A 12,945-nucleotide genomic window follows, 5' to 3' on the forward strand; every position below is an offset into this window, starting at 1 on the left:
GTCTCGGCCCCGATCCCTGCAGATACGGAGATGCTGTTCTACCTTCTCTTACGTTTCTTTCTTTGTGTGGATTATCTGCAACTTCTAAATTGCCTTAAAGAGCCCAGTTTTAGCTGCTACATCATCGCTCCTAGCGCTGCGTGGGAGCAGAGTGTCGCCTGCTGGCCACCTCGCGAATGGGTGACTGTCCCCCAGCCCCCCGTGCCGAGCTGGCCCGGGTTTGGGGGTCGCTGGCCCAGGTTTGGGGGCCGGCCGGGTACGGGGGAGTTCGCTGTTTCGGGGTGCTAATCTGAATTCGGACGGGGGTCGCTTGCCCAGCATATCCTCATCTCTCCTAGGTTTTTTAGCCAAACTGCACCTTAATTGAGTTAAAAGCATTTTTTTGTTTGTTTGTTTGGGTTTTTTCCCCCCCCCCCTTTTCCTTTTTGATTCTTAAAGAGATGTTTTAAAGCGAGGGGAAGCGTCGGGGATGTGGCTGCCTGCCGAGTCCGGGCGCTCGCTGCGTCCGAGCAGCCCCATCTCCCACTGAGGAGCGTGGAGTGGTTTTAAGGGTATCCGGGCGGGTTTTTTGGGGGTGTTTCACGTTTTGAGACGGACACAGAGATGAGCCTTCCCCGTACCCCAGCCTGGGCCCTCTGCACCACAGACCCCTGCGCGAAGCCCTCGGCTCCCCATCGCTGCCCTGGCCCTCGAGCTTGAGGCTTCCTCACTCTTCCCTGCCCTCTCGCAGTGCGTTTCAGCCGCTCTCATCGCCTCCTTCATCCCCTTCCCCATCCTCAGCGGTGACACGTTTCTCTTTTCCATCTCTTGCGGCTTGTCCCGGGATGGGGGAAGCCCCTTGCAACCCTGTGAGGTTTCTCTTGGCTTTTTTATCCTCCTCAAATTGTCTCTTTCTTCCCTCAGCCAAGGCCAGAGCGTGGAGGGGAGGAGGAACCCCCGCTGCCTGCATCTCCCGGTACACGGGCAATGGAGATGCTGTGGTACCCGCGACCGGGGCTGCTCCTTCGCCTCCAGCCGCCCTGTCCCGCAGACCGGGGCTGCCTTTGCCGTGCCGCTGGCTGGGTGCCCCCCGTCTGGGGCTTTGCAGGGTCGGGGGGTGCAAAGCTCCTTCGAGGGGCCGGGAGGAAGAGGAGAGGGACGCCGTGGCTTTGATCGCCCCCCTCTTTACCCCTCCGGCTCCTTGTCCTTTGGCTGTTCCTCTTTCTCGCCCTGCCTGGTCCCCTCCTGGGCTGTGGCTGGGTCGCTCGCTCGCCCCGTGGATTTTAGGGTCCCCTCCACCTTCACGAGGGGCTCGTGCCCGGCTTGGTGAGCCGGGGTGGGCGTCTGCGGGGAGGGAGCAGGGTCCCCTGCTCGTGGGGGGTCACGGACCCCCCGTTCCCATCCCCCTTAGGGTCACCCCTCGGCCTAAGGGCTCCATCTCTGTATAAGCCATGTTGTGGGGAGGGGAGCCCGGGATGGCGGTGGCAGCGCCGGGCTGGGAGGGAGAGGTTTATTTTGTATATGAATGATTTTTAATGAATGCAATATTAATCCTTGCAGATGAGCAATAAATCATTAAAGTCTAATTAAACTATTAGGAAAAACGAAGCGCTTTGGCTTGTGGGCAGTTTATTTGCACTCCCGTGGGGATCCTGAGGGGGGCCCGGGCCCGGGGCTGGGCTCTGCCTTCGGCCAAGTCGCGGGGGGCTGCGGACCCCCGAGCATTGCCAGGGCCCCGGGTTTTGGGGTGCAGCCCCCTCCGGGCCATTCTGTGGGGGGTTTAAAGCCCCTCGGGTCCCTCCGTCGGGGTCTGGCACCCCATCAGCCCCCTTGGTTGGGGTCTGAGCCCCCCCCAAGCACCCCTGCTCCAGCCCCTCAGCTCAGGGCCGCCCCTTCCCGCCATTCCCAAGATGGCGGCCCCGAGCGGCCGGGCCCCGCCTCCCCGGGCCGAGGCAGGGCGGAAGCTCCGCCCCCGGCCAGGCTGAGGCCGGCGGGCTGCCACACCCAAGATGGCCGCTCGGCGGGGCTGTGGGCGGGGCTCGCCGCCGGGCCGGGCGCCGCGCCGGCCGTGACCCCCGGGGGCGGGCGGTGCCGCGGCGGCACCCGGTGGGCGGAGCCTCCCGAGCGACCGGAGCCCCGCCCCCCTCCGTCATCCCCGCCTCACCGGTGCCGCTCCCAAGATGGCGGCGGCGCTGCCCCGGCTCTCCCTGCCGCTCCCGCGAGAGGGGGGGGTGAGTCCTCGCGAGAGCTGGGCGCGGCGGAGCGCGGCCGGGATGGAGCCGGGCGGCGGCGGAGGGCTCGGGGGCGCGGGGCCGATCCCGGGCAACAACAAGGCCCGCGGCGGGGCGGCGCCTCCCGGCAAGGCCCGGGACCTGGGCCGCCCGCCGCGCAAGGACTCCGAGGTCAGCGCCGCTGCCGCCGGGCCCGGCTCCGCGGGGAGGGGGGGGCGGCCTTCCCGGCAGGGCCGAGCCGGGCCGGGCCCGCGGGCTCCGCCGCCCTGCTTCAGCCCGGACCCGGTGCTCCCGGACCGGCCTCTGCCTGCCCCGGGGAACGGCCAGCCGCTCCCCCCCCTTCCCCCGGAGCCGGTGCTGCGGTGCCGGTTCCCCTGAGGCCCGGGGGCCTCTCTCTGCGGAGCCTGGGTCGCTACCGGGCTCGGGGCCGGTTTCCCGTTCGCCCGTCTCGTCCCCAAGCCTGGTCAGTTTGACCCGTCTGGGGGTGGCTTCATCCCGGGACCCCAAACCCGGGGGTCCGGGGCTGCTCTGGGCTCTTCTCCCACCAGCCCAGGGCTTTCTCGCTCGGTACCGGGTCCCCGTGTCCCGGGGATGGCTCTGCCAAGCGGTGCCTGACCCCTCCGAGGAGAACCGGGGGTCCCGGTGGGGACCCCTCAGCGGGGGCTGGGTTACGAGGGTCCCGCGGCTTTTCCGTTGTGTCCCCCAAATCTGGCATCTCCGGAACATTCCGCTCCCCGCGGGGCGGGGGTCGCTCCCTGGCGTGACGGGAGGGGGTCGGTGCGGGGCTGGGGGGCCGTCTCCCGACCCACCGCCCGTCGCTTGGCTCGCCCGGCTGCCCCGAGGCGTGCAAGGGCTTGGCGGCGGCAGCAGCGATTTGGGAGGGAGCAGCCATCTTGTGCTCCGAGGCTGCTCCTGGGCACTTTTCCGACCCCGGCGTTGTCTCCTCCTCGCTGTTGGGGTCTGCTGGCCCCCCTATGGTCGGCACGGGGCGGGGGGCAGCCCGGGTTCTCGGAGATCTGTGGAAAATGGGTGAGCTCTGAGAGCTCCCCCCTCCCCAAAATCCAGCACGCCCCATCTTCAGCTTCATTTTTCGGTCTTTCAGGATGGAGATGCGGGCGGTGGGCGGGGGTTGCTGTGGTAATTGCTCTTCTGGCGGGCTGGGTCTCTGGAACGGAAGATGGGATCGACGAGGGGAGCTGTGGATGTCGTGGGGGTTTGGGTTTTCCTGAAAAATGCTGGAATTTCACCGAATCCCATCTTTGCTTTCAGGGCTATTCGGAGTCCCCGGACCTGGAGTTTGAATATGCAGATACCGATAAGTGGGCAGCAGAGCTCTCCGGTAAGGGGCTGGCCTGGATGGATCAATTAATTGGCCATGATTTTCCCTCCTGGTAGTGATTAAAGGAGCTCTCAGCTCCGCTGTCGCTCGGTTACTGTCTTTAAACACCTCGTTGATGCTAAAAGGGAAGTGATGTCGTGTAATTAATTATTTTAACCTTAACGCTGGGTGTGTTTTTTGCATTTCCCTCGTCTGCGATAAATCTGCCGTGAACGTGGCCGAGTTGCAGCTTTCTCGGCGCGGGTGGTCGGAGATTTTCCGCTGTGCTCTTTCGGCAGAGCTGTACAGCTACACGGAAGGGCCCGAGTTCCTGCTCAACCGCAAGTGCTTCGAGGAGGACTTCAGGGTCCACGGTAAGACCCCGCTCGTGGACCTCTCGCCCCGGCGGGGAGGGATGGGGATCTCCCGAAGGAGACGCTGGGCTTGATGCCTGAATTCTGCCTCCGAAACCTCCAGCCGTGCGCTGGTGATCTGCACACATTTTGTGCTGGAGGCCTCGTTAGCGTGCGTGGGCCGGCCCCGCGTTCGGCGCTGGCTGATGTTGGTGTCCGAGGGGGTTCGCCGGCACCGGGACGGCTGTGCTGGGACTTACTGGCAGCAGCGAGAGCGTCCAGCTCGCTTCCCATCAGCTGCCGACACGGCGTTCCCTGGGACAGCCCCGTTTGCCGTCGCTTTTGAGCTATTCCAGCGATTTTTGTGTCTGGGACGGGGAGAGGAGCCCTCTGCCCTCAGCCTGCCCGCTTTGGCTTTGCAGTGCGGGACAAGAAATGGACGGAGCTGGACAAGAACCAGCACCGCACTCACGCCATGCGGCTTCTCGACGGGCTGGAGGTCACCGCGCGGGAGAAGAGGCTGAAGGTTGCCCGAGCCATCCTTTACGTCGCCCAAGGTGACAGCGGGCCTCTGCCCTCTTGCTTCCCTCGTTGCTAAATCCAGATAATGGATTGGGGGCTATCAATTTAAAATATTGAAAATCATTTTATTAACCTTACGTTTCTGGTTTCGCCTGGGATGTCTGGAACGAAGCTAATTCTCGTGGGAGCCGGGCGGTTTGTGGGAGTTTGGTCCCAAATTTGGCCGACTACAGCTTCCCCGTGCTGTCCTGGCTGTGCCAGACCTGGGCCGCGTTACCCACAGGAGGGCTGTTCTGTCCTCTGCATCTGACATTTTGCCTGAAAATTAAGGCTGTGCCTTTCGTTCCCCCCACGAAATGCTCTGGCGGCGTGCGAGGGCCTGGGGATGCCTGTGGACGTGGGAGCCAGCGAGGGTGTCGTTGCAGGCACCTTCGGGGAGTGCGGCTCCGAGGCCGAGGTGCAGGCGTGGATGAGGTACAACATCTTCCTCTTGCTGGAAGTGGGGACCTTCAACGCTTTGGTGGAGCTGCTGAACATGGAGATTGAGTGAGTGGCACTGGAGGAACGCGCGTCAGCGGTGGCTCTGGAGCTCCTTGGCAGGAGTTTATCCAGTTTGTGGCAGTCCCATGCCTGGTCTGTCGATCCCTAATCCGATTCCTGCAGCCACCGGAATGACTCCCGTTGTTCTGGGTGGGGATGTAACGTAGGATTACACCCGATTTCTGCAGAAATTCGCTATAAGCCATGCTGCCTGGCAGCAAACAGAGATGGGTCGGTTCCTCCTCCCTCGATCGCGCTGTGCACCCGGGACTCGTTGCAGCAGTGTCTATCCCAGGCTTTGGCTCTGGCGCGTGGGTTGCTCGTGGCGGAGTTCAAACGTCTCCCGTGACCCCTCTGAGGCTGTTTTCCCCCCGCAGTAACAGCGCGGCTTGCAGCAGCGCCGTGAGGAAGCCGGCCATCTCCCTGGCTGACAGCACGGACCTGAGGTACGGAGCAGGGCTGGGGAGGAGGGGGATGCTCCGCGGGCGGGGAGCTGGACCCCACGTTTGCTGATTGATCCGGTGGGCTGAGCCGGGCCAGCAGCGCCGGGGGCTGTCCCAGGGCTGTCCCAGGTTCTGCCCCGGCGCTGTGAGCATCCTCAGGTGCACTTGGGTCTGCTCAGCCCATAAATGTCCCTCGTGCTCAGCCTGCACAGCAGGCCTGTGGCTGCTCAGGGGCGTGATAGCAGTATAGGAAAGCAATTTTTTTTTTCCCCCGCTTGGACTTATGGAGACCTTTTTCCCCCTTGCCTGAGCGCTGATCCCCTGGTGTGGAGGGGTTGCATGGAGACTGGCTGTGGTGTGGGCTGATCCAGCATGCTCCAGAGCCTCGGGTGCTGATGGTGCCTCCGTAACTCGTCCCAGCCTCTGGTGATTCGCCTGACCTGCTGCTTTTCGCAGGGTGCTGCTGAACATCATGTACCTGATGGTGGAGACTGTTCGGCAGGAGGCCGAGGGGGACAAGCCCGAGTGGAAGAGCATGAGACAGACCTTCCGAGCAGAGCTGGGTGAGCACCAGGCGCTTGGGGGTTGGTGGGCCAGAGGTCTCCGGGGCTGAAGAGCGTGAGGGTGAGGTGGGGTTTGGCTCTAGGCCACAGTTAATAGGGACTGGCAGCGCTGGGTTGGTTTCTTCTGGGCTGAACCTTGCTGGCGGGGCAAAGGGATGAGCAGAGGAAGCCAGCCAGCGTGTTCTGCTGTCTGGGTGCTCTCTGCTCAGGGGAAAAAATGTGAATATTAAGGCTGTCGTTTCCTCTCAACATAGAGGTGTAAGAAATTAAGGAGGCTATAAGGCTTTGGAAGGGGAGGAGCTGTCTGGGGTGAGATGAGGATCTTGGAGATGGGGAGTGTGAGACTGCAGAGTGTGAGGGTGCAGGGGCTGGTGGGGCTGGTGGTGCTGGCGGCTGGGGTGAGGACGGGGACGAGGAACGCCTGGCTATCGCTGCCGTGTGGTTCCAGGAGCCCCCCTGTACAACAACGAGCCCTTCTCCGTCATGCTCTTTGGGATGGTGACCAAATTCTGCAGCGGCCACGCTCCGCACTTCCCCATGAAGAAGGTGCTGCTCTTGCTCTGGAAGACTGTGCTGGTAAGGAGGGGCCGGGGGGTGTGCCGGCACGCGCCTTGCGGTTTGACATTCAGCAGAGGGAGGAAGTTTTGCCGGCGGGCTGGCTGTAATTGCTCCATCCTCTTTTTCTTGCATTCGGCCGAGTAGTTTGCGCCGTGTTAAGCCCACCCCCGGGGTTCACCCCCTAGAGGAGCGTTGGATATTGGTGTCTGGGGCTGGAGACCAAGGATGGACCCAAACCAAGGTTCCACACCTAGGGTCTGCATGAAAGAGGAGGTCCAGACACTTCAGTTGTGGATGCCTGCACACCCTCCTGTCCCTTCTGCCTCTCACAATGACAGAAGCAGCACGGGGACAGGCAGCTCTTGTTCGACCCCCTGGGGAGGGATCTGGGACTCCCGGAGCGTGGATCTGGGGAGGGCGGGTGGAGAAGCCCCCGGTGCTGTGTGTCAAGGAGTCCCCCATGCTCAGTGACCTCCCTTGCAGTGCACCCTGGGCGGCTTTGAGGAGCTCCAGAGCATGAAGGCGGAGAAACGGGAGATCCTGGGCCTCCCGCCGCTCCCGGAGGACAGCATTAAAGTGATCCGCAACATGCGAGCTGCCTCCCCGCCCGCCTCCGCCTCCGACCTGATCGAGCAGCAGCAGAAGCGAGGCCGGCGGGAGCACAAGGTGAGGCCAGCGCTGGGGATGGTGACGTTAACGGGGGGACGGCTGGGGGTCTGCCCACCGGCCTGGGGGCAGCTTGTCCCCAGGGTGCTCACCTGCCTGCTCTTCTCTCTCCAGGCCCTGATTAAGCAGGATAACCTCGACGCCTTCAACGAGCGGGACCCTTACAAAGCTGACGACTCCCGCGAGGAAGAGGAGGAAAATGATGATGACAACAGCCTGGAGGGAGAGACCTTCCCCCTCGAACGGGATGAAGTGATGCCTCCCCCCACCCAGCATCCCCCCAGCGACCGCATCACCTGCCCCAAGGGGCTGCCCTGGGCCCCCAAGGTCCGGTGAGTTGGTGGGGCTGACCTTGGGCCAGGCTGCAGTGAGAGCTGGAGAGGGTTGAGGACAACGAAGGCTGTTAAATATTGAGAGCTTCAGCAGGGGTGTGGGGAATCCCAGAATCCCGACATGGCAAGGGTTGGCAGGGCCCTCTGTGGGTCACCCAGCCCAACCCCCTGCCCAAGCAGGGTCACCCAGAACAGGCTGCACAGGACTGCATCCAGGAGGGTCTGGAATATCTCCAGAGAAGGAGACTCCACAGCCTCCCTGGGCAGCCTGGGCCAGGGCTCCGTCACCCTCCGAGGGAAGAAGTTCTTCCTCATCTTCAGCTGGAGCTTCCTCTGCTTCAGTTTGTGCCCGTTGCCCCTTGTCCTGTCACTGGGCACCACTGGAAAGAGTCTGGCCCCGTCCTCCTGACCCCGCCCCTGCAGATATTTAGAGGCATTTCTAAGGTCCCCTCTCAGTCTTCTCTTCTCCAGGCTGAACAAGCCCAGCTCCCTCAGCCTTTCCTCGTAGGAGAGATGCTCCAGCCCCCTCCTCATCCTCACAGCCCTCCGCTGGGGTGGTCGATCTGATGGTCGCTTTGGTGGCTGTTCTCTCTGCGGAGTGGGCTCTGCGCAGTCTCCTTTAGCTGGTGGCAAGGCTTTTCCTAACACCCTGTGCCTGGGGCTGCCGTGTACCCAGGTGGACAGGAAGATGTGGCTCTTTGCTTTGTCCCTTTTGTTGCAGAGAAAAGGACATTGAGATGTTCCTGGAGTCCAGCCGCAGCAAGTTCATCGGCTACACGCTGGGCAGGTGGGTTCCTCCACAGAGCCAGCCTGGGGGGCTGCCGATTCGAGGGGGCTTGCAGCAGAGGCAAATAGGGTGGGGGCAGAGAAGTCCTGAGCTCGCTGGCTCTTTCTTGAGGTGGTGATCTCTGACCCACCCGTGGGTGGCTCGGGTTTGTTTCTGCCGGCACCCAGCCTGCCTCTTTCCCTTCTCTCTAGTGACACCAACACCGTGGTGGGCTTGCCCAGGCCCATCCACGAGAGCATCCGAACCCTGAAGCTGGTGAGTGCGTTGATGAATTCCTCCAGTCCCTGCCATTGTGTGGGTGCCCCTTCCCCATCCCCTGCACTGATCCCAGGTCAGGGCCGGTGGTGCGGACCCCCTCTACCCCTGCTCAGCCCTGTGACAGGAAAGGCCTCCAGTTTTTGTCCTGTCCCTGGTCTCTCAGACTGGCTGAGCCCCTTTCCTCACTGGCTTCATCCCTGTCTTACTGGGGTTGTCCCAGAGGTGAGGCCACCCACTAGCACCCTGCCCCTGTCAGCATCGGTCACCACTGGGACAGGAGTAACAGGGAGGGACTGGAAAAGATGATGGGAGCAGGCTGGGGCTGGTGGCATCGATGGTGGGGGCCATGGTGTGAACCCCGGCGCTCTCCCTGTGCAGCACAAGTACACGTCCATCGCGGAGGTGCAAGTGCACATGGAGGACGAGTACCTGCGCTCGCCGCTCTCCGGGGTGAGTGTGGGGACGAGGATGTGCCGAAGCTCCCGAGCTGGGGGCCCTTGGTCCCGCCAGGCCTTTTGGCAGGGCTGGGGGGTTTGCTTCGCTGGGGAGGGAGGAGGAATTTTTCTGGGGCAGAGTGGGGGGTGTGCGGGGAGGCTTTGGGCAGGAGCTGGCAATATCCTACCCTTGGGGTCGGAGAGCCTGGGGCTGAGCCAGACCCGCAGCACTGGTGGCAGCTCCTGGTGTGAGGTTTTCTGGTCTCCTTTGGCACAAGGGGGAAGAAGAAGTGGAGCAAGTCCCTGCGGAGATCCTGTACCAGGGCCTCCTGCCAAGCCTTCCGCAGTACATGGTGAGCTGGGGAGCACTGGGGGACCGCTGGGCTCTGCTCCGTCCTCCTAGAGCTAATCTGGGGGAGCCTTGCCCTGGGGCCTCCCTCCACTGCTCCGTCCCTTTCCAGTGATGCCCCCCGGGTTTTCTTCCCGCATACACATCCCTGTGACTCCCTGCTGCGGTGGGCAGGGCGGCCTGTGGCCACTCCCCCTGTTCCCTTCCGCTTTTCCATCTCTCCTTTCTCCCCAGATCGCTCTGCTGAAGATCCTCCTTGCTGCAGCCCCCACCTCCAAAGCCAAGACGGACTCCATCAACATCCTGGCAGACGTCTTGCCGGAGGAGATGCCGTGAGTGACCGCGGAGGGCGAGCAGAGGCGCCGGGTGACGATGGGAGCGGGGCAGGCTGGCGCGGTTTGGGCTGGGGCTGTGCTGAGCCCTCCTGGGTGACCTGGCCGTCTTCTGCTCCGTGGTGTGCCAGGAGCTGTGCATTGCTGCAGGAGCTGGGGGGTGAGAGGACACTGCTGGGGCTGGCAGGGTGCGGACAGTGCCCCAGCCCGAGGATCCCTCTGTGTCCTGCAGGACCACAGTGCTGCAGAGCATGAAGCTGGGGGTGGACGTCAATCGGCACAAGGAGATCATCGTCAAAGCCATTTCTGCTGTGCTGCTGCTCCTGCTCAAGCACTTCAAGCTCAATCACATCTACCAGGTGAGGCGGGCCAGGGTCCGGCTGCCCTGCATGGGGCTTTGGGGGTGGGCAGGACCCGGGATGGGTCCCCATTCACCTACCTTTCTCCCCAGTTTGAGTACATGGCCCAGCATCTGGTCTTTGCCAACTGCATCCCGCTCATCCTGAAGTTCTTCAACCAGAACATCATGTCCTACATCACTGCCAAGAACAGGTAGTGGAGGGGGGTGTCTGCTCGCATCCCTGCCGGGTCTAGGGAGGGGGTCCCTGCTTGCTTTGCCCCTCCGTGGTCCCTCCCTGGCCGTGGCTCTGCCGCAGGCAGACCCAGGGAAGCGCCTGCTGCAGCTGATGGATGGGTGAGAGGTGTGGGGCTGCATCGCCCCAGGGCCGGGTGGGATCTGGGGAGCAGCACGACACCCCCTCTGCTTCTCCTGCAGCATTTCTGTCCTGGACTACCCGTACTGCGTGGTGCACGAGCTGCCGGAGCTGACGGCAGAGAGCCTGGTGAGTTGCTCCCTTCTCTGCCCGGTGCTGGCTCCCCGGGGCGCTCCCCAAAGGGTTTTGTGGGTGCAAGGAGGCAGCAGGGCTCCGGCACCCATCCCTGGCACCCTCAGCACTTGGATGGGAGCTTGGATGGGTGGCTGTCGGATGTCTCCTGCCTGCGTGCTGTGCCGTGCCCCTTTGGGCAAGGGTCCCTGGAGCAGAAGAGCCTCTCCTCATCCCCGCTCTGATCCCTTGCCTGACCCCTGCCTCTGCTTGCCCGCAGGAAGCTGGAGACAACAACCAGTTCTGCTGGAGGAACCTCTTCTCCTGCATAAACCTCCTGCGCATCCTGAACAAGCTGACCAAGTGGAAGCACTCCCGCACCATGGTGAGGGCCGGGCAGCGCGCTGGGGCTCAGCCCAGCCGGACTGGGTGGTCACAGGGTGCCTGGACTGGGCAAACGGGCTGTGGATACCTTGGGGTGCCCCTCGCATGGCACCCCAGACCTTGCTGGGGAGTGGGAGGCCAGAGAGGATGGGTGGGAAGGGACAGGGAGGGTGCGTGCTGCGGGGAAGGGCTTGTGTGTGCCGGAGGTACCCACGTACCCATCCCAGCTGTGTCACCCCGCTGCCCCCTGTCCCTGCAGATGCTGGTGGTCTTCAAGTCGGCACCCATCCTGAAGCGGGCGCTGAAGGTGAAGCAGGCCATGATGCAGCTCTACGTGCTGAAGCTGCTCAAGGTGCAGACCAAGTACCTGGGCCGGCAGTGGAGGAAGAGCAACATGAAGACCATGTCAGCCATCTACCAGAAAGTGCGGCACCGTCTCAACGACGATTGGGCTTACGGCAACGGTACGTCCCTCGCAGCGGCCGCAGAGCGTCCTGTTACCCGCTGTCCTTCCTGCTCTGCGCAGTGACGTCTCTGTGCCCAGAGCTGTCCCTTCACTGCTTAGGGCTTCTGCAGCCCCTAGGTCTGGGGCGCGGGGAGGGATTTGGGGTGGTGGCATCGCGGGCAAGAGGGAAAGCGCTGGCAATTTGGAGCTGTTGGTGGCTGCCTGCTCCGTGTTACAGAATCCCAGAGTCCCAGCATGGCAGGGGTTGGCAGGGACCTCTGTGGGTCACCCAGCCCAACCCCCTGCCCAAGCAGGGTCACTCACAGCAGGCTGCACAGCACCGTGTCCAGGCGGGGCTGGAATATCTCCAGAGAAGGAGACTCCACAGCCTCCCTGGGCAGCCTGGGCCAGGGCTCCGTCACCCTCAGAGGGAAGAAGTTCTTCCTCATCTTCAGCTGGAGCTTCCTCTGCTTCAGTTTGTGCCCATTGCCCCTTGTCCTGTCACTGGGCACCACTGAACAGAGCCTGGCCCCATCCTCCTGACACCCACCCTGCAGATATTTAGAGGCATTTCTAAGGTCCCCTCTCAGCCTTCTCTTCTCCAGGCTGAACAAGCCCAGCTCCCTCAGCCTCTCCTCGTAGGAGAGATGCTCCAGTCCCCTCCTCATCCTCGTAGCCCTCCGCTGGACTCCCTCCAGTAGCTCCTTCCTGTGTCCTGCATGTTGCTCTTTGTAAAGACCTGTGAAGATCTTTCCTGAGGGACCTGGGCTGGCTGAAGGGCGCCCAGCTCCCCTCTGACACCCCTCTTCCCTCTGCCCAGATCTGGACGCCCGTCCCTGGGACTTCCAGGCGGAGGAATGTGCCCTGCGTGCCAGCATCGAGCGCTTCAACTCGCGTCGCTACGACCGGGCGCACAGCAACCCCGATTTTCTGCCCGTGGACAACTGCCTGCAGAGCGTGCTGGGCCAGCGCGTGGACCTGCCCGAGGATTTCCAGGTCAACTACGACCTGTGGCTGGAGCGGGAGGTCTTCTCCCGACCCATCTCCTGGGAGGAGCTGCTGCAGTGACGGCCGACGGGCAGGCAGGAGGGGTTGCTTTGGGGACATCTCGAGGCCGTCCCGCTGCCGAGGGGCAGGGGGAGCGAGGCTTTTTTGGGTGGGGGGGTGTCTGTGGGTGCCTCGACCCCCTGCGGTGGGCTCGGGGAGAGGCTGGAGCTGTGGGATCCTCACCAAGATGCCGTCCTACCCCTCTGCCTCCTGCCAGGCTCAACCCCAAGCTGGGGGTGAAGGCTTGGCGGAGGCCGCAGTGCCCCGGGAGTTTCCCGTTGCGTTGGGGGGGGACCCTTGTGCGCCCCTGGTCGATGCTTTCGGAGGCGGCACCCCCGTCACCCTCCTCCTGCCCCCCCAGCTGGGACCAAGAAGTGGGGAGCGGGGTGAGGGGCCCTTCAGCGCTGCGGTGGGACAGGGGGAGCAGAGGCTGCTGTGGCAGGAGAGCCGTCTGTCCCCGGCCCCGACCCTGCCTGGGGACACAGTGATGGGCTCGGGGGGCGCGGGGGGGGGTGGTGGTGGTGGGGGGGGGGCTGACTGCTCGCCGAAGGGCTGGGGAGGGCTGGAGACTGCAGTCTTC

The 12,945-nt window shown here is 63.4% G+C and overlaps 1 protein-coding gene across 2 annotated transcripts; it reads left to right on the plus strand.

Annotated features, from left to right (window-relative positions):
* The first annotated feature begins 2,118 nt into the window (after window positions 1-2,118).
* On the plus strand, window positions 2,119-12,469 carry STRIP1 (striatin interacting protein 1). Of its 2 annotated transcripts, none has more exons than XM_075442820.1 (21): window positions 2,119-2,210; window positions 3,480-3,549; window positions 3,828-3,902; window positions 4,304-4,438; window positions 4,829-4,949; window positions 5,321-5,389; window positions 5,843-5,949; window positions 6,398-6,525; window positions 6,991-7,173; window positions 7,288-7,505; window positions 8,227-8,292; window positions 8,484-8,547; window positions 8,929-9,000; window positions 9,263-9,337; window positions 9,568-9,665; window positions 9,898-10,024; window positions 10,117-10,217; window positions 10,441-10,507; window positions 10,770-10,874; window positions 11,133-11,337; window positions 12,139-12,469. In XM_075442820.1, exons 1-21 carry the CDS (start codon window positions 2,160-2,162, stop codon window positions 12,384-12,386), a joined length of 2,385 nt encoding a protein of 794 aa, XP_075298935.1. In that variant the 5' UTR covers window positions 2,119-2,159; the 3' UTR covers window positions 12,387-12,469. The 2 variants fall into 2 exon arrangements, with proteins under 2 accessions (XP_075298935.1, XP_075298934.1); XM_075442819.1 differs by lacking the exon at window positions 2,119-2,210 and adding an exon at window positions 2,246-2,381.
* Window positions 12,470-12,945: the final 476 nt, after the last annotated feature.

This window comes from Opisthocomus hoazin, chromosome 25 (assembly GCF_030867145.1).
Source record: "Opisthocomus hoazin isolate bOpiHoa1 chromosome 25, bOpiHoa1.hap1, whole genome shotgun sequence".
NCBI lineage: Eukaryota > Metazoa > Chordata > Aves > Opisthocomiformes > Opisthocomidae > Opisthocomus > Opisthocomus hoazin.